Source organism: Crassostrea angulata, chromosome 10 (genome assembly GCF_025612915.1).
Source record: "Crassostrea angulata isolate pt1a10 chromosome 10, ASM2561291v2, whole genome shotgun sequence".
NCBI classification, from domain to species: domain Eukaryota; kingdom Metazoa; phylum Mollusca; class Bivalvia; order Ostreida; family Ostreidae; genus Magallana; species Magallana angulata.
Window position 1 is genome coordinate 47,618,492 of NC_069120.1, and position 21,693 is coordinate 47,640,184.

A 21,693-nucleotide genomic window follows, 5' to 3' on the forward strand; every position below is an offset into this window, starting at 1 on the left:
CATTGCCAAGTTTGATCTGATGGGTTTTGGGAGATCTAGCGTAACGTATTTTTTGACTGTATAGATGGATTTAAAAAGGATATATGTATATGTACGAAGTTTTGGTATACTTTGGATATCGTTGTGCCATTCGGTTTAAAGATTTGTACGTAACTTTACCTCTGCATATAGTGTAAATTACAAGGTGTAAAATTGGTGTAAGTACTTTCTGTGTTCAACGATTCCATGGTATTTTTTACTTGGGAGCTCCAGTTAGAACTATTGTTTTGCTCACGGCCCCAAATAAATTAACACACGCTTGGTGATGCGTTCATTTTCCATGTAAAATATTCGATTCCAGAGACACAACATATTCATTTTGTGGTGGCAATTACAGCTTAACCACCCGCTTTCCCTTTCGACTGCTAGCAACGGAGTAAACTGATGGACACCGAGAAAATATCGGAGGGCTCGATTTTGCACCATTTCAATATGAGGTGATCAAATCGGTAGGACGTGATCAAATCATCATGTTGCATACGTTTGCGTCCGTCTCTGGATAGCTTTTCCTACAATAAACCTCAATCCTTTTGTCAACTCATTTTAGCAGTAAGATTACAATCCCACAATATAATTTTGCAGCCCTTATTGCTTTAACAAATAACGCAGTGCATACATGTACGTGTGTTGAAATAATTCAGGTCTATATAAATACATACTCAGTAGAGCACTGTGTGTTGGTAGACCTAAACAGCTAAACTACACCCATTGCGCCATTGTAATAGACACCGAATATTGGCGATATATATTGTTTCACAATGCATAAAAAACGCCGTGTTGTGATGCACTGTCATAAAAAGTAGAAGTCACGGTGCCTGAGGCTCCTTAATGAATTTCTACTATATTCTTGCTATACAATAACCAAGATAAGAAAGAACTGTCGAAGTTTTCAAAGGGTTCCAATCAAAATCAATATATCCTAAGACGCGGACTGAGTTTATTAATTATCAAAGCAGGCACGTAGTGCTCATCGTTTTTGAAAGTGGGGGGGGGGGGGGGGGCAGACTCATCCAAAAAATCTTGACAAGCAAAAAAAAAACCAAAAAAAAAAAGGTAATTTCAACTTTTCCAAAATCTTCAAAATCCTAATCTGGGGGGGGGGGGGGGGGGGGGGCTGGTGTAGCATATTCCTTCAATTTTACTCCTCATTTCATATCAATTTTTTTTACATAGGGCCTACTCCCAAAAAAGTGGGGGGGGGGGGGCAAACTCCATGGTAATTCAATTTTTTATATGTAAATTAAACAATAATTGTTGCTGCAAGAAAAAGTGGGGGGGGGGCAGGCCCCAGGGTCGGGTCACAATGCACATGCCTGATGCTAGATGCAAAATTTATGGCATGCATTTATATAATTAATATCAATGCATTTTTCATAAGTGTCACAAACAACAGCACTCCTCAATCGCTGGTGACAGCCTAATAATCGTTAAAATGACAGAAAGGCGCTTTGACGACATTGCACGTTCGTACTTTCGCGCGTTAAAAACCGGAAACTGAGTGAAATGCCAATATTTATCGAGCGGATAGAGAACAGGAAGCGACACGGGACGTTACCTCTGTGGGTTACGTTTATTTAGGGTTATTCTCCTCATGGAGACACATGACTAAGAAAACTACGGTGATGGACATTTGTACAGTATTTGCATACTGATAAGTATGGGAATTGTGAAGCATATCAAATATGATTTGGCCATGTTTAAAGTGTGTCATGGCCGTCAAAACAATCCAACACATACACGAGGATAATGGATTAGCCGTCTGACTCACCAAGAGGAATCAGAGAGATGGTTGATAACATGTGTAGACTTTTGTGTGAACTCTATCAGTAAACTTTGGCTTGGCTGAATCTTTTTTTAGTATATACTATATAGCAAGAGCGGACGTTTCAGTGAATATTTTTGGGATGTGTAAATCGCATATAGGATGGATTTATACGTGGGTTTCGGTTTGTAAGTGTAGTTATGGTGAACGAGGATGCGTGTTTGAGGTCAGTAACAGGAATTTAAGATAAGTTTACTTAACGTTAGATAAATGTGTTTATTAATAAGTGGTGCTTCTCTTGAAAATGCTGTCAACTGGGTCCCACTTTTCTGAAAACAGACTGTTGCAATGACTTCCAAAAGGTCTTTATTTTTCCTCGAGGGGAAAGGTAAGCGGCCCCTCCAGCCCAAAGGTGGGAAGCCACCCAGCGGGCTGGCGGGGGTGGTCAAGGAAAGGGAGTCCCCAGGAAAATCACCACTTGCTGAAAAACCAAACAGACGGCCAAAGCTGAGAGTAAAAATCATTGATAAATCTGCTGCTGGAGAACAGATGTCCTCTGATGAAGGGGCTTCTTCAGGTTCCAATCGCTATTCCTATAGATCAGAACTCAAAGTGGAGATTTCCAACCCCAAGGAAGAAACTGCTTGTGCAGTCAGTTCGAAAGATTTGAGGGTGGATGTTATAGAACGAAGGAAAAGAACAAGCATTGATTCTCCTGGCAGTGGGAATTCTGATACCTGTGACAGGCGGCCAGTTTTTAGGCTTGGAGGTGACAGTGAATCTGCAGATGAACATAATTCGGACAGCAATGGAAGCCCTTCTACCCTGACAAGACCAACAAGCAAAGGTGATTTTGTGTCACCAGCCATCAATGTATCAGTGGATTCCTCTCACAGACATGACAGAGGGGCTAGAAAACAGAGTCATATGGATGAAACCGAAGACGCATCATTCTCCTCCTCTGGATTTTCACCATGTAGTACATCAGCAAGTTTTAAAAGTTTTGATGGGAGAAATCGAATTGATGATTTCAGTGATGATAGTGATTGTCCAAGGCTGCGGGAAAGCATTGATCTGAGTGACGATGCAGAGGTTGCAAGTATCACCGTGCCTCTAAATCGTCAACTAAGGGTGGTTACCTCTCTGGAACCAACTTACACACCTCAGCGAAAGAAATCGTCATCACCGGTCAGTTCCGAGGCCCAGACTGGAGGGGAGCTGATTCGGAGACTGTCCCACCATCTGATGTTTGTAGATTATCTCCGCAAAAGGGGGCTGTCTTCTTGTCTGAATCATTTTCCACCTGACATGACCATTGCCAATTTTCGGTATGTTTTTATATGTTAAGTTTAAATAAAATTAAACTCCTCTTTATTTCTTAAGCAACTGCCAGTAATTTTAAAGATAAATAATAGACAAAAATTTGAATGCAAAGATTATTTGTAAATTTTAATCTTAACAGTTTAGGAGAACATTTTAATTGCAATAATTTTAAAAATAAGATGTAAAATATAATGTTTATGATTGCAGAAACCTTAACAATGAAGAGTTGAAAGAGACCTACAAGATAGAGAGTTCATCGCTGAGAGAGCGACTGATGCATGCAATAGTTCAAGCTACCAAAGAAGAACTGGAGGCTGAGACAGAGGTAGTGTTAATTAAACAGTATCATTTATGTTTGGTAGGCGTTTTTGTTCACATGTCAATGACATCATCTTTTTCACATTAAGTGGATGTTTTCTGCAGTGTGCAGTTAATGAGCTATTTTTTTGTATGGAAGGTTTGTAGGTCAGATTTATAAGTTAACATGATGACATAGAGATTGACACACCTATATATTGTCATTACTGTGGTCGTTAATGATTTATCAATACCATTAGTGAATATTGAATGATTTGGGTTTCTGGAGTATAAATGAGATTATGACGTACTATAATGAAGGAGGGATTTAGAGAGAGAGAGAGAAACCTTGGCTTAAACCACACAATGACAGAGTGTAAATATTTACCTAGGGCAAAATGTCAGACATCCATGAATGTAAGCAAACTCATTTTTTTTCTTCTGGTGGGTTTTGAGAAGTTTAAATATGTGGCTTCTTTACATATGGATGGAGGTCGGCAGAATAAAACATACGTCTCTGATTATACAGATGAAGGAACTCGGGGTTTCGTCGATTAATCTTATTGACGGCATGAATTGATTTTCCTAAACCTTACAATAGGGCTTTACATGAGTATTACAGTTCTGTGCTAGTATGACAGCATTTTATATGGCAGCTTTATGAGGGGAAAAAAAAGAGAGAAGAAATAAACCACAAACATACACACTTTTGAGGCTGCACACTACGGAATTCATGAGGACCTAGCAGACAGATCAATAAAAAATGAATTGCATTTACACTCCCTGGTCTACAGAGGAATGGTTTCATCCTGACCAGTTAAGGAAGTCCATTGTCATATGAGATGAAGGCTTTTCAGATTAATCACTCAACATACTTTGAATGCGATTCGAAGCAAACAGGATTGCTCTGTATGTTTTACAGAGCACTGATTGTCATACCTGTATGAGCTACAAGCTACACATAAATGATCCTGACAGTCTGAAATTTTTATCTGACCTTGAAGGAATTTTTAATTCTCTCTACAGGGAAATATTCGCCCCCATTTTATTTTCGCCCTCCTTGCCAGCGGGCAAATTACTTTCTCGTACATATACCGTATATATTATCTTTCATTTTACACAACTGTCTTGGCCAATTCAAAACTGTTTGCAAGTGAAGAGGAGCTAATTTCAAAATTACACTGGGTGAAAATAACCCTGTATACAGTACATTTTCTGCTAGGCTTAAATACTTGAATTTTTCTTTGTAGTATTGTACAGTTCTATATTTATTTTTGAAAAACCCGTATGATTTTAGAAGAATTTTCATTTTAAATTATTGAAGCAGCATGTTTTTCATCTTGGAAACCAGTTTTTTTCTTCTAAACTATTATCTCAGATTCATGCGCCCATCTCCCCTTTTTATCAGTCATTTCATAAAATATAGCTCAAAAATTAATCATCATCAAAGTCTCTATCTTCCCATAAGATTAGATTCTCTAAATGCAAGAAAACTGTCAGTCGGATCACACAAGTTTTACATTGCTGGAATAAACATGATAAAACTGGAAGAAAATTCAATTTAAACCTTGTTTGTAATAAAAGTCAATTCTTTTGTTATTCTTTTACTGTTGTATATTTGTAATTGAATTTGTTCAAATACCTTTAGATTAAAAATAATTAGATAAAGCCAATTGAAGAAAGTGAAAAAAATTAACAGTTTTAGAAAGCGATTTAAAGTTACCTTCTTAAGAATGTAGGATGAAAAAAGTTGTATATATATATATATATACATTTTATTTTGTGTTGAAAAATTTCATTTTGACGTGAATGTTTTTTAAATGCAAAATATCATGATTATAAAAATTGTTGGAAAACAAGCAAGCCCTCAATTATGTCTCTCCAGACAAATTTCTAGTACACAATCAAGGACCCGCTTATGTTTTATTAGCCTCTAAAAAGGAAAATATCATTTGACATTCTTTAAGATGTAATCTAGCTAGGAGTTGTGTTTTTATATAATACATTGTGTTAAGGACAAAACAGTTACAAAGATTATAATACAGCCAACATTACATTCAACTGCTGCAATTTATGTAGTACAATATGATGTTATTTACAACCTACATACTGAAAAAAGTTAATTTATGGTAATGTGTTGTGCCATAAGAAGTTTAATTTCATAATAACACCAGTTTCGTCTTACTTCTTTTATCCTGACTTAAAATTTACCCCAGAAACATTTGTATTGTCAGAACAAAAGGTGGATGAACATACAGCATTTTAGATGTGATTGTCCACTGATCAATCAAAAGTAGTTGATTTTTTCATTAATGGAAGGACAGAGCAGGGTGTATTAATATGAAAATTAAAAGAATAGATAATAAAGTGCATGCATATATTGATCTAAAAACCATGTACGGGATGTAAATCCAAGTGAATGAATAATACATTTGAAAGTTTTATTCCCCTGATGCAAAAACTTTAAAAATAAATGCATAGTAAAAGTGAATTGCTTTTGTTGCCAAAAATTTAAATTTGTGGGTAAACACTGCATATTTAATGAAACAACTTTTTATATACTAAGTTGACTTGATGTATGGAAGTAGTTTAACTCACTATGTTTTGTTTGCTATTTTAAAGTCAGCAATGATAGACCTATTACTAAAATTTCAATCAATATTTAGGAATTAATTAGCTTAGAAATTGTCATTGATCGTTCTGTGTGACAATTTGCTCTTAACAAATAAGTCGGCTTCTGTGTCATGCTAGGCAAAACATCAAAGTTCTGTTGTCTAACATCTTGTGATTACCACATGTTGAAAATCTGATTAATTGTTAGAGTACTCCCAACCTGTACAATCTATGTATGCCTTGCGCATTCCCTGGCGATGTTGACTATAGCATATATATACCGGAACATATTTGTTTTACGAGTGTTGTCACACTTGCTATTCCGTAGGACTTGTACTTAGAGAATTTAAGTTCTCTTTGAGACTTTGTAATAATTTTCAGTCCAGGCTTAATTTCTTGAATTATCCTTTCAGAGATGAGATTTCAGTCTGGTTTTTATTAGATAGACGAAATATAATGAAAGCACTTAGGGTAGATAACACACTGTGCAAGATTTATTGTACACAATTTCTATCAAAGTTAAGTAATCTTGAATTATGTACTCAATGCATTATGCATAGAACAATTATTGTATGTAGCATAGGTCAATGAGGGACAAGCCTGTTCTATCTAGATTTCAGTGTGACAATGAACTCTTGATCATCCGGACATCCATATTAAGAGTATCTTTGTTTATGATTTAAACGTAATTCCACATACACAATACAGCTCAAGAAAGGGGCTGTTTACCAAGTCCAGTGACCTTGACCTCAGTGTCTGTGAATGAATTCAATGAAGATCAGAGAGATAAAGCTTGAATTGCTAGATAAACAAAATTCTCTTGCCCTGAACTCAACAGTTCAGGTTGTCAATGACCTTAGATAACTTAATCAACAGGTGTGATGGAGTGTGCTCAGCCATAGCCCATTGTAATTTGTTAGTGGGCCCATCTTGTTTACTACTTTGCATCCTTGCAAACAGATGGTATTGCATCCAGTAGAGAAGTAAACATAGTTACATACATACATCTTAGGATGACAAGCTTCTCGGCAGTGCAGTGCATGTTCAGCCTTGGTTGTACTTTGATATAAAAAATGAATTCTGCATCAAGTTATGGTTACCCCCTGGCAATAACTTAAAGCATCTACAAGTGAACTCCCACGTACGTCTTGGTTGGTCATGATAAACTGACAGAGTGCATTTTTTAAAAAATTGCCTAAGGGTAATAGGAAACTTAACATAGAAATATGCTTTCTTTTCGATAATCACTTAATTTGGCTTTTGATTGGGTCAGGTTATGAGAGTAATCTGTTAAATATTCTAAGTCTTCTTAGTCATAAACTAGTTTTAAAACTGTACATGTACGTCATCCATTGGGTTTTATATTTAAATGCTTCTTATTTATTCACATGCTGTCTCCAATTTTAGAACTGGCCCATTATTTCCATATGTAGGTGTTTAAGAGTGTCGCTCTGTTTCTATTCTTTTCCATTATCCCAGCTTTGATAGTTCAATTTAAAACTTCTATTGAAGTTCAGGCAGCATTTTCTCTTTGCATGATCAGTTGAAATAACCATCCTCCATTTAACTGATAGTTTTTCATCAGTTGTTCAATTCCATTTAACAGTGCATTAAGTGACAGTTCTGGTGAACAAATTTGGATGTGCTTGGTATCGATTCAAGGAGCGAGCATTCTCTAAATACTCTCTTAAAAAGACGCTACTCCCCATTAGTATTGGAAATTGGCATCCATGTTGTGGTAAAGCCAGACAGATTATTAATGGATGGAGCATAGGAGGTCACAGGTAACGAATAAATCCTGTCATTACCATCATGCTGGAGTTCTTTAGTGGAGGAATGAACATCAGATTTGTATGCAGCACGCAATAATAAAAAAAAAAATGTTGCATGTGTTGTCTTGGCTGCAGTTTGACGCAATTTTTGCCTTTACATTAACCTAATTTTCAACTGATCCATCTTGTGACAATAGCATAGTGTCTCATGAGATTCATCGCTTTAAGAAGGGTAGCCAACCCATGTACATGTACATATATAGTTACCTACTGCCAACAAGGAAATTTTATTTCCTGGTACAAGTGTAATATTACCTGGACAACACATACTTCTGATACTTGGTTTTAACTTGCCAGACGTTCTGTTGTTTTTGATCCAGTGATTATTTACCTATCTGCTTGAGCCAGCTGATCTTGGGTGTATTGGATTTTACCTCCGTTTATTGTCCCTCAGGAAGTACGCAAGATCTTCAGCAGGTGAAAATATAAAGATAACCAGGCCAGCATAAAAACCATTCTAGAATTGGATATGCAGTATAGTTGATGGGTAGTGGTAGTCTGAACCATGACAAGATTTATGAAGTATGTACAGAGTTAGTACCAGCCATGATAGACAGGGCTTTGATGCTGACATTACACCGAGGAGACTGTCATTCTATCTTGATTTTTGATTCAGCTAATAAGTAACTATACATTGCTCTTCCTCAATTGTTTGACAACTGTGGACTTCTTGCAGGCTGTAGATTGTTTGTATTGTGTGACAATTCTGATTCACTCTGTTTATATAGATCGTTTATTTACTAACCAGTGTTGTATCATATCCCCAAGGAAATCTATATACCATCAGCTGTGACGTCAAGGAGATACACAAAGTGTTGAAAGTACAGAAATCTGCACACCTGGTCATTGGCCAATCTCTGTATATATAGAGGGCAAGTGATTGAGTTTATAGCATTTAATGCTTTGTAACTGGACAGTAAAGAAGAGCATGTTGGACTGTTTATGTCCATATAGAGGCAGCCATACTGGACAGGAGAATTTATTGGAGAGAAATCTTAGTGGCTGGGCATATTGTTGTGTCCCAAGAAGATCTGATTCCATCTTTCTGGTTAATCAAAGCAGATCCCACTGATGCCCCCATTTTGGATATTGGAAAACTTTCCGACCTTCAATTTGATTTCGCTAATGGATCATCTACATCAATATTTGGCTGTCTGTTGGAAACTAAATTAAATCAATTAGTTTAAATGGGAACTTTTGTATGCATGTATTAACTCTACTGCATAGACTGAGATTTGGCTGCCATAGTAGGATATTTGTGTTTTTGTCGTGTACACATTGGAGTGGCTGTCGGAGGAAGAGACTTCACATCCTCCTTTTTTTCCAATTTGTTGTTTTTTTCAAGCTGTTAACAGAAAGGAAATGACTTCAGAGATGTGATTGTGGCTGCACAAATCAATGCTGGGCTTTATATCTGTACATTTACATGTTCAGTAAGTTAAAATGTTTATTACGAACCAATTAGCACTTGTTCTGAGTCCAGGAATCTTGTGAGATCTGTTTAAGTGAATATTTGTGGTTCTTCGGAAAATATGAGGAAGGCATTTTATTGAGTGTTCAGTGGAGCAGATGGGATGCGTACAGCATATGTTTGAAACAAAACTAATTAAAATTGCCGATGAGGAAAAAATCTTGAATTTTTTACACAACTTGCAAGATATGTGTCTCTTTTTCTTCTATGATGGGAAACAATTGTAGGTAGGCAGATTTCTTACCTACGCCAACAAAAACAAAATGTTTACATACCAGCATAGGTTTATACCTCTTCTGATGAGGCGTGTAAAAAGTCAGTTGGCTACTTCAAGATGCATACAGAAGTAACGCAAAGGATTCTCTGAAAGTGTGTCATAAGGTGCCAGAATTTCATTACTTGTGTGGAGAGCTGCAGGAATTTGAAGACACTGTACTTAAAGGTGTATTGTCCTCTCCTGTAATCATCCTTTGTGAAACTGATCTTTAATATAAAATTTAGCTTTGATATTTTGTTCCTGGGAATGAAAAAGATGCAGCACTCAGTGACTCTTACTGTGACAAGTCACATTTGAAACAGATAATGAAATTCAGAGTCAAAGTGTGAAAACTTATTAGTTTTTATTTTCTGGAGGTCTGCTTATTGTACCTGAACACTTGAGACGTCAATAATCATCTGTGATAACTTAATGTAATACAACCATGGTGTATTTTATGTGGCTTTGGAAATAGGTAGAAAATGAAGCCTGCAATTAGTGATTTACCCCAAAACAGTAAGGAGGGTACACCATCAATGGATGGAAGTCCTTTGTCTGTGTCAAAGGGTGATATTCCTGGGGGTCAGACTGACATAGTGAGGATGAGGAGCGAGGTTCCCGGGGTGATCACAAGGAGGCGGGGCTGTGTGCCTCTAAGAGTTCGGATTTATTCATCGTCAGATGTAGAATGTGACCTGAACCCTTCGAGATATGTATGTATAAAATGCTCTCCAGTAATTAGTTGCATTGTTTAACATGTATTCATTTCTGCATCCATTAAAGCATCCACAAACCAGAAATACAAATTTAATAACTATATGTATACAAAATATATATGCATTCATTTATCGATTTTTGTTCATGTTTAAAATAAAAAGGTGTATGAATTTGAATTGTGACCGAATGTTTTTTAACTGGGATATCCGATAATAGATTTTGGATGTGGTTAATACCATGGATATCTCCCAAAATCAGTTTGAAAACCTAAGCAGTGTTTCTAAATGAATTTTTACTTCTTATACAATGTATCTTGAAACCTCACATCTCTATGTCTCTGATGTCTCTATAAAGATTAAAGTTCTTGGTCCCATCTAGCTAAATGTATTATCCATGTAGTTCAAATTATTTATGAAAATATATTTGATAATGGTCTCTGGTTTCTTTCAACTTTTATGAAATATTGAAGCTTATTGACATGACTCAGTTGAGCCTATAATCCTCATACTGAGCTTGCTTTTTCTATGTTACCTAATTTATTTGTGTGCTTGTCAATGAGAAGGCAGAAAAACTAGTATACTTTATGATCCCTAGATAATGATATGTAAACGAAGTCATCGTGAAGAAAGTGTGCTGGGGATAGGCTGTAAAGTCCAAACTGAATATGAGACGTTATTGATTTGTAGATTAAAAAACAATGTTTCTCTGCTCTTATTAAATTAAATGTGGATATGGTTACATTCTGAAGGTGGAGAAAATCTTAGCAATGTGTTAATATATTGGAGATAATCTGCGGGTACTTCAACCTGTCCTTGTCTAGATAAATGGTAGAGGAATTTAAGGATAAAAAAATCAATGATCGATAATAAACTGAACTCATAGAGTCAGAAAGAGTAGTTTTGGTCATCTGACATCAATATTCTATTGAAATGATGATTTATGTGAGTAAAGAATCAAAAGAAGTCTTAAATTATTTATTGTATTAGTGTAATAAGTAATGATTGCCTGATAATCAAATTTGGATTAACATACATAACATAATTTACGTTTTGATGGGGAAAGGGGGTGGGGTGGGAGAAGATTTTGGTCAAACATTGAACTTGCTCATTAGTTTGAGCTTTTTTCTACTTTCTAGTGTGTGTCATCATGAGGTGGTGAAGTTGTATAATGCATTATGGAATGATTATTGTTTATGGTTGTCATAAGTATCTTTAAGTGCAGACGAAAGGCTTTTGAATTTCTGAGCACTGATTTTACCCAAGCTTCAAAAGCACATCGCTCTTGTGACATCTTTTGTAAGAATTGAAAGAGTTCAAGTAACCCTCTCATTACACTCCAAGGCTTTTTCTTCTCCTTTTCTACTGTGTCATCTTCCTGAGAGGGGTCTTTAGAAACATCTTATTGTTGAAGGATAATATGGTATTATATAAAGTACAAAGAAACTAAGTCATCCAAGGTCAGAACTGTGATAATATCTCCATAAAGGTACTAGCTCTTCACATACCTGGTATACATGTATCAATAAGTTCAGAGAGAGAGAGAGAGAGAGAGAGAGAGAGAGAGAGAGAGAGAGTACTCAAAACCTAGAGTAGAGCAATCACCTCCATGATGATGAAGCAAAGGTTTATTTTTGTACATTTATAGATAGGAAATCTTCACAATTTGTTGTAAACATTTCCCTTTTGAAAACAATTATTAAGTGATCACTTATTGAAGAGGGGAAAACACACTCCCTAGTAAGGCCAGAAAGAAAAGTCAATGTACATACAGTGAATGTTCTCACAGGGAAGTAATAATATGGAACTGGATGTATTTGAAATAATGATCACAGATGTTTTAATAAAATATAAACTTTAATTGACAACAATGCAAGCCATGTAGTGAGCAGCTAACTTCATGTGCATGTTCATTGACTGCTGTATCCAGTGAAAACACTATGGTTTTTATCTCTGCTGTCAACATATGGATTAGTCAGCTGATATTAACCTTCAAAACAAAAACAAGAAAACAAGATTTCTATCTCCTTAATGATCACTAGGCATATACTATGTGTATATATGAATGTATGTGCATCTGATGAAAAATGAGTATTTGAGTTTGAAGCATTTATTATATGGCAGATTGCAAGATTATACAAATGAAATACATTGGGAAAATCATGATACCATATAAGCCTTCTGAAAATAATGAACAAATTGTGTGCATCTCTCATTCATTTTTATGTGTCAAAGTTATGAGAGAAAGTAATTAAAACTTAATCAGTAACTGTTAGCGACTGTACATGCATTAGATCAGTCTTCATTCACAGTGAGGTGTTCTGTAATCAGTTTGATATGTGTATGGACACTGGCCAGCATCCTCACACCTGACAGAGTCCAGTAAGGACTAAACACAGGTGTAACTGTCCCGCCACACACCCTCCTGTATACTCAGGGCTCAGTTCCTGGGGGTCTATTGTAAGTCGGATGTTTACTAGTACTAGTTGGGCTTGTTTACCTGGGGCTTATAATAACTCTCAGTGACTCAGAGAGAGCTGACCTTGTGTTATTGAAGGAGGTTTAGGGTGATCTGTCAAATTATGGCAAAGTTATCTACAAGTTTTATCACCAGAGCATAATATGAAACAGAAGCTTGGAAATGTTTTTCCCTTATCATAAATACATAAAGCCTTACATATTCTTAAAGTTTATTGTCTGTAAAATCAATACAGTATATTTTTAATGCAACATATTTTTGTATGTTGTTATTCGTGTTAATCATATTACTAAGCATTAGAGCTGGTCATTATTTATAAATAAGTCCTCCTGAGCACATGTTGATCTTGCTTGGATCTCCCATAATACCTCAGCACTCTTAGCTCTATGTCTTTCTGTCAATGTTTAAGATTTTGTGTAAAGACTTGGGAAAGGGCAATAAGCCAATTTGGCAAATATTGATCTGTATCAACATTGTAAACCTGAATATTAAATTCACAAATCCTTGAGTGTTGGATAAAATATTTTCGTTTTGAGTGCCATTTCCTTTAGCTGGCCTTGAAAATTGTAATCCCCTTTGTAGGACAGATTTAAAGTTTTGAATTGACTGTAATTTCATGCTGTGGATTCCCAGTCCGCTTAATTTCCTTCTGTCAACTGAGTTGACCTCGAAGTGTCACGAGGAAGTAGGCTAAATATATAGACTCCGGATTACGTCATTCGTATTATTTGTTTGAATTAAGACATCAATTTGGATTATTCAAATTCATTATCAGTAATTAAAGGAACAAAGCAATTTAGACTATCTACATTATATTAAGATTCTTTCAACTTTCACAATGCGAATAAGTTAATTTTAAACCTTTTCAATCAAAGAATTGATATACATATTTAATAAAGTAGATGCCAAGATTCATTGATTAAAATTTGTCAGAATTTTATATGATCCTTTATATGCCTTAGTGTCTAAGCTTTTTCTGATATATATATAAATTTTAATGATTTTTCTTCAGCATCAATTGTTGACTCTTAGTTGGATTAGGGATCTCCAAACTTTGATTTTTTGACTTAAATTATAATCAAAGACATGCATGATTTACCAAAATTTTCTTTAATGAAAATTGTATTAATTTCATCTGCTTTATTTGTCCTCATGCAATTATGCAGAGAGCTGATAAATCAATAACAGTTTTTGCATAATTTATTGAATATTTTACCCCACATCATACATCACTTACTTTTTTAATTTAAATATTTTTACTGAAAAAAAGAGTTGGATGGCGAAATCATTGATATTGCATTTTATAAGCAATTTTTAAATGTTCTCTGTACTGATTTTTTTCAGTCTGATGGCTGCCTCATATCACCAAGTCCTCTGTCACCAAGTGTTCGTCGGAGCCTGGATGAATTTCCCCTGGGTCGGCCGGGAAGCATCCGACGCCTACAGCGGACCTTGTCAGAAGATTCAAGGCGTCGGAGGGAGAGTCTCCCCAGCACCCCTATCAGTCTCCCTTCCAATATGAACAACATTACCAGTCACTCGGGGCTGGGACACAGTAAGTTATTAAGGTGGCTCACTACACCTTGAAATATTTTCACAAATCAGCAGAAAAATTACTTGATTATGATAGATTGCATGATGCATAAGAATTTTATAAGTAAAATGGGGTAGGGGGGATATGCAATTTTTTATAAAAATATGATTTTTGAAAAATTGTATTCAGTAAATATGGACATAAGCCCCAGGCAGATTTGAACTTATGATCTGTGGTTTACAAGCTTCAGATACTTTAACCACTAAGCTATGATGATATACAACCAAAATCGATTGATACAAACAACCTTAACAAAACATTTAACTTGCCATCTTTTGACGTAGTGTCTTAAAAAAGTACAAGTCTTAATAAAGTGGGGTACTGAATGTTGCTGCAACAAGACCAGCGTACATGTACAAAAGAACCAAGTTTGTGTGGTTCCTTGCTTAAAGAATTAAATTGTCCAAAATACAAAGAGCTCAGTCCCTTAATATTTTAAAGTGAACAAGATGGATCAGATTTTGAAATTGATCCATATTGTGAGGTGAATTTTGTAGAACCTTTTGTAGAATGTTAATTTTTTAGGATTAGAAACTGCTGAGTTGAACCGTGAATTGTACAAGTATACCGGTACAGCATGTAATACTGAAGATACAAATGTCTACTGAAAAAATTTTGATTTATAGGTTTTTTTGCTTTTCTGAACTCGCAGTAAATTTTCCATTCATCTTTTCGTAGCATATTACGTCTGACTCCCAGGAAGCTCTCTTTTATAGCGCTTCTTAGCATGATTACAGTTCAGAAACATTCAGTTATGGAGGGATATATACCACCATCATATCACATGAAATATGTAAGATTTAATTACGATTGTATAGCTGCAGTAACCGAAGGTTTCAGCCTTCCAAGTTCTCATTGACGTACAGTCTGTGGTTATACAGGGAGAGGTATTGATTTAGATGGGGAACCTGAGAAGTCGGTGTGAGGACCTTGAGACGATTGATTAGATCTCGTATAAAATATTGTTTATCTGAGTTCTTCATCCAACACCACACTGATGTATTAACAATAAATAATGAAAAAGAAAGGAAATACAATTCTTTTCGCCTGCAGTCAGAATCATGAAAATTAGCTCAAACGTACAAAGTTGGCATTGGACGATACCAAATCTATGTTGTATCTTTATTAGTTGATTTATGGTCTTTGCACTCAGCTGTTTTTGTGCATTGATAGCATTGGGTATTTTTTTTTTCTTTACATTATTCTCTTCTCTTTAGTTTTAAATTGATGTGCAAGCAAAACACAGGTTAAAGGCAATTAGATAATGAAAATCTAAACAAAATTGATTGAAACACTGCACTTATTTTGCTCAGTAGAATTTTTGCATATTCATTCAAAATTAGATGCAGTAAATAAAAAATTGACTGCAGGCTGTATTAATTATGGACTTTATATCAATATGACAAACTTTAATTAGATTAACTTAGGGGAGAAAAGCGAAACTGACATCTCACAAATTTTATGTTCTGTTACAATATGCAAGAGTAAGGTTTCTGGCAAAATTTCCACAGGGATATTGAATTTTTGCCCACATCTCTCTGTGGAAGACCAAAGAGTATGAGGTTTTGTGGAAGAATGCACCAGCATATAATATAACTTTCGGATGAAATAGTTGTGCTTTATGTAGGCTATAGATTTCCTGCATGCTACTGTTTAAGGTTGTGATAAAACTGTCCCTAGAATTCTGATCATTTATATTTGTAGGTGTTGGAGCACTCATTGAACCAAATCTGTTACGAATGAAGAATTCCATTTTAGGACAGTCTGCTCCATCCCTCACCGCAGGATTGGTAAGACTTCAAGTTTTCAATTTTGTTTGTGTAAAATACCCTTTCTGATTTTTTGATATCACTATCTTCTTCATCATCATCATGGTATCATTTTCCTCCTCATTGTCCTCCTCATCATCATTCACCTTCACTTCCCATCATCAGTGCTATTCATGTCATCGTCGTTGTTGTCGTCATCATCATCATCATCATCATCTATGTAATTACCATCATTTGTGTTATTTTGGCAGTTTAGATTATGAAGAGCTAACCAATGCTAAAGTTGTAGTAGATAGCTTGACTGCCTGCCAGCATGGTATCTATTAAATTTGTAGGAATTACCAATTAATGTAGAAGACCTATTTTCTGTATCTTAAATCAACATAAAAATAAGATCTTGCTCCTCTGATCATTTGGGTGGCATGGGGGAGATGTTTTCTAGATGAAACAGGCTACTGTAGGAAGTGTATTATCTGATCATCTTTGGCACACACTCCTCAGTGAATAGAACTCACCATACTGACCCCTGCTACTTCCACTAAACACCCTGACCCAGTGAGTAGTGTTAATCATGGAGAGACTTGAAGCAGTATTTGGTTATTTTTTGCTGGGTTAGGCACTGATCGTTTGGCGGAGTCTGAACACTTCTCGCTTCCTTGAGCTGTTTCACCATTGTCCTTTAAGGTGTCTGGGAGATACCCTGGCACTGCTCCTGTTTATATTTTGATGTGATCAGGGATGTACATATTCAAGGATGTCTTACCAAAATAACTACATATTCCAGCATGTTAGTCCATGGAAGCATTTAACTAGGTCACAGGAAGAGGTACAGAGTCTGATCTCTTATTTAGAACCATGATCTGTGTATAGGAGTGTTTGTGTTAGATTAATATATCTCTTAATTACTGTAATGCAAACTTATCAGTTATGTTTTCATTTTACAGAAGGAGCCAGGATTTGGAAGAAGAGCAAGGTAATATAATTAATTATATTTTATCATAAGTTCAAGTAATTATTGCAAGCTAAAAATTGCCTTCCCTTCTTTTTTTTAATTTCACATTTTATGTATGTATATATTGGAAAAAATTGATCACTTTAACAAAGGTGATTTATTAATAGATTAACTTTTAAAGTCTGAAGCAATTTTAGCCTGGTTATGATGTATTAGTTATAGACTTCTTCTAATGAGGTGTGAGAAGTAGAGACTCCTGTGATGATCTGTAAGATAAGTCTCAGGTGACACCATTTACCCTCTCCAAATCGATATAGCTATCTCTTAGCTGATAACTTAGTCTGGAATAGCAAGTTTTATGATGGTCACTGAGTATATTTATTTGGCTAATTTAGGAATGGTAAAAGTTGAGCGTTTTAGAAAATCATAAACCTCATTGGTCAATTTCATTTACACTCTTTGTTTTTGGTCCTGTCATGAAATGTCCAGGGAAATGTGAATGGTGTTGCCATTTCCCTGTCTAGACATTTAGGTGTAAGCAAAAACATCAATAGATTAAAATTCATTTTTAGAGGTTATGAATGTGATTTAGAAGTACATTATAATACATTATGCAAGTCTTTAGAGTTTTTTTTTTAAATTTCAGTCGAGTTCGTAAATCCATCGTTGGTCCCAATACTTCCCCAGTACTTCCTCAGAGATGTCCATCCCCACAATTACATGGTAAGTCAAACTTAGGAAGTCCGTTATCATATCCATAACCTTAGATACTGCACAATTAGAAACTTACATATGAGTGACCACTGTTGATGCTGGCAAGAAGCTAACACAAAAGTAAGCTTGTTTTCCTGAATTTCAACTTGGAAAGCTTAACTAACTTCCAGGTTAGCCGTGTGTTCAATGTGTCTGCATGGTTAAAAGAACTTGTTTAATGAAAGCTGTTTCTGAAAGGTTGATTCCTTTTTAATGCCGAAGTAATATGGAAGTTATCACTAATTCTGATATGGGTGTTATTCCTAAAGGCTAAAGTTACAATCAAGTTATCACTAATATTGTTACTGGCAAATGTTACTATGTGAAGAATTTCACCCCTCCCTCTCATTTTGTGATAAGAATTAAATGTTGTAAAAGGGAAAATTTGATGAACTGGAATAAAATAACGATCATGAAAAATTATCTCAGTGATGCTATTTATAAAACCATGTTTTATGTTAATAGCATATGTTTGTAAAAAGTTCAACATAAATATTCGAAGGAAATAATTGTCAACTACATGTGTTATGCAAATTTTCAGGAACTGGTCTTGGGGTATTAATAAAACATATATAGCTGTTTGGACATTTTGATGTTTGGAGCTGGCTATCTAATGTCAAATGCTGGGGATAAAGCTGTACTTGGTGTAAAATTGTACAAGAAAAAATATATCCAATGCTCTTCATAGCTTCCTGTGATATCCATAAAGAGAATTGCTCTTTGAAAAGTCGGATACATGTACTTCAGGAAAACAAGATTGTTGTTATGTCATAATATTCAAGTTTTTGCTTTCATTCCATTACTGCTGACACATAGAATTTTGATTAACTGTATCAGTGTCTGAGATTTGACTAGATTGGGTTTGTGAGATTAAGTAGATGAACTACGGTACTCATTTTATGACAACATGTCAGGTAATACAGAATTTGATGTATTGAGACGCATCAGGTGATAGCATTAATTGGCCATTAGTTTCTACAGCCTTGGTTTCCAGGCCTTCTACATCATGAAGTGAAATGCGTAGTTTGCATGTCTTTCTCATCAGTTATTTAATAACCAGGGATTTTAGTATGCTTAGTAATGTCTTAATTTTAGTGGATTAGTTGTAAAAGGCCAAACAAAAAAGGATGGCCAGGTTATATATGGAATTTGTTACGAACAAAAACACTATTTTTTCAAGATATTTCAGATGATCTAAAAATTTTAAAGAATGATGTGAATAGATTCTTCAGAAGTTAACCTTGGTTTTTGGAAAAATATAATAATGTACACAAGATTTTTGCAGATATTTTTTTGTTATTAAAAACAAGATATCTGTATTCTTTGCTTGTAGTGATAGTAGTGTTTTTAAGACATTGTGCAGGCTCTGAATAACATATCATTTATTTACAGCTGTTCTCAAGCAGGTGCTTGCAGTTCAATTTCAGTGTTTGCCTCCACTGCAGTTAGTGATTAAGTGAAGCAATTAATTTGCTCAACCTCTTTAATGGCTAAAATACAAGAGAAAAAAAAGCCATCCTAAACTAAAGTAGACTCAATTTTCATGTAGGAAGGGGTTAATTAATTAGATTGGATGTATTTTCACGATGTTTTTTCTTCAGGGCTATAAATTTCCCTTTTTGATGGAGGAAAAGCACTTGTCACAACAGAGTGTAAACTTTGAGGGATAATGGAAAATCATGTTAATTCTGAATTTCAACTGAAACTAAGTGTTGTTTACTGATAACTTGAATAGCAAATGTGGCCCAATCAATTGTAACTGAGCCCCATCTGTAGACTGTATAAGTTAATTAAGTGTGCAGAGTACTGTTGCATGGCCAGAGGCTTACGGAATCAGTAAGCAGAAGTTGTGCTATATGCTTGTCATCTTTCTATATCAAGTATGAGCACATATTTTAATTTGAAGTACGTCACCAGAAATTATGAATGGAATTAGAAATTCAGAAATGTAGGGTAAAGTGGGTTCACTTTAGACACACGTGTGGCATGTGGTTTTTACAACGAGAGTGACTTTCTGTAAGTGTATTGTGGCTAATGCTGTAGCAGAGTACAAAGAAAGATTCAGGCATGTTTCAGAAAATGTGAATTATTTCAGGACTATATACATGTTGATTTTAATTCAGGAAAAAAAATCTAACCTCATACAGTGAATTTCCTCAAAAAGGCACATGATATTTCCTCACCATATTGTATGGTCAGTCACTCACTGAGATGTCAATTCAACGATTAAATGACAAGCCATAGCAAACTTTTAAGAAGGAATTGTTTAGTAATAATTATTGTAAGTTACTAACAGGAGAAATGTTTTCAAGACAAATCAAAGACTGCGTGCTCCCTGTAGTCTGATGCGTGTTTCTCTCTATGAACTATAATGTGTTGATGACAAATTTAACAATTCGGTAAGGCTTTATATTTCCCTGAATTTACTCTAGCATTCAGGAAAATTGATGCGATAATTCATCACGTGTCAGTTCATATTGCATGACTGTATCTGTAGCGGTGTTTCTGATTTTGTATTGATCCAGAACTGTTTCCTTTTTTCCCCCTTTTCCCAGACATTGTGTATGTAGTGAACAACTGCCATGGAAACTTTTCGGATTTTTAACTTTGTCAGTGTAGCGCGAGGACTCCTTTGAGAGGGTCTGTGATAAAGGTTGATATATCCTCTCGTAAGTTCACAGCAGGAGTAGTGGAGCAATCGGACATTTTTAAAAAAATATGATATCCAGGGTTAGGCATTCTACATGTATTGGAAGGTAACGTCTGCTGAAAAGCTACCATTATAAATTTATGCTGTTTCCTTTTTGCTAATGACTGAATATCAATGCTGCAAGAATATCCTTGCTACAGCTCACTGCATTATGCAGTCTACATTGATAAATTTGCAGGAAAATGCTATTGTGTTTTGAATTAGAGGAACTTTTTAAAAATTAAAGGAATTTTGTGACATTTGTCGGATAATGTGCAAGGAATCAACTGCTTTTATATCTGTGGAGTTTCTATTGATTGCCTTAGAAAAGTGAAAGCAATTGCTTATGTGTTGGTGACTCCTTGATCAGCACTACATCGGCTTTCTTGTCAAGATTCCAAGTGAGCACAGTTCAATCAAGCAAATGGACTGAAATGTTGACTTATTGTCCTGAGGTCTGAAAGGGTATCAGCCATAGCTTAGTCAAGCAGAGATGGATGATGATGCCTTGTTGTTCAAAAGACACCATATCAAGCCATGGATGTCCAGTTCTGTGGAGAGCTTATCGTTCGAGGAGCTAGAGGAATGTCTCCGACATAGAGGTCGGTCGCGATTCCGAAAACGAAGCATAATTCAAGGTATTCATGGTATGTGCTTTCGTTTGTCCTTATTCTTATTTCTATGCTATTTGTATCTCTTAAAAATGGATCAGATAAATGTATGGGTATCTGATGCAGAAATAAAAATATACTCATGTTTACACAAAGCATATGGTATTTATATCGATTACAGTCGTAATGGAATTCTTTGAAGTGATTTTGAATAATAGATAATGGAATTGGTATGATCGCTCTGTGAGGTAGTTTGTGATTTACAGAATCTGTTTTTCTAGGAGCTGTCTGGTAATATTTTTTTTTCTTAAGGAATATATTTTTGCACAAAAATAATACGTACACTTCATCATTAGCATCATGCATATATGTTAAATGAAAGGAATTTATAGAAACTTTGTCAATTTGATTTTTATGTCTTGTCAGCTAAGAATTCATTTGGTTCAACGTCACAGTACTCTTCATTGGATCCCTCAACTAATATGCATAATTATAATGGATTTAAAATTTTTAAATAAAGTTTATAATAAAAAGGATTTA

The 21,693-nt window shown here is 35.2% G+C and overlaps 1 protein-coding gene across 6 annotated transcripts in view; it reads left to right on the forward strand.

Moving 5' to 3' along the window:
* Window positions 1-1,548: 1,548 nt before the first annotated feature.
* The window catches only part of LOC128164461 (microtubule-associated serine/threonine-protein kinase 4-like), a 41,179-nt gene continuing 21,034 nt past the window's right edge, over window positions 1,549-21,693 (forward strand). For 2 of the 6 annotated variants that reach the window (XM_052828283.1, XM_052828285.1), the window contains exons 1-6: window positions 1,549-3,129; window positions 3,332-3,449; window positions 14,130-14,340; window positions 16,084-16,169; window positions 17,093-17,121; window positions 17,747-17,823. In XM_052828283.1, the coding sequence (XP_052684243.1) occupies window positions 2,150-3,129; window positions 3,332-3,449; window positions 14,130-14,340; window positions 16,084-16,169; window positions 17,093-17,121; window positions 17,747-17,823 (1,501 nt within the window). In that variant the 5' untranslated portion in view covers window positions 1,549-2,149. Of the gene's footprint in view, window positions 3,130-3,331; window positions 3,450-8,148; window positions 10,307-14,129; window positions 14,341-16,083; window positions 16,170-16,767; window positions 16,975-17,092; window positions 17,122-17,746; window positions 17,824-20,082; window positions 21,190-21,693 lie in introns of those variants that run through there. The other 4 variants (XM_052828284.1, XM_052828286.1, XM_052828287.1 and 1 more) reach the window with 4 other exon arrangements.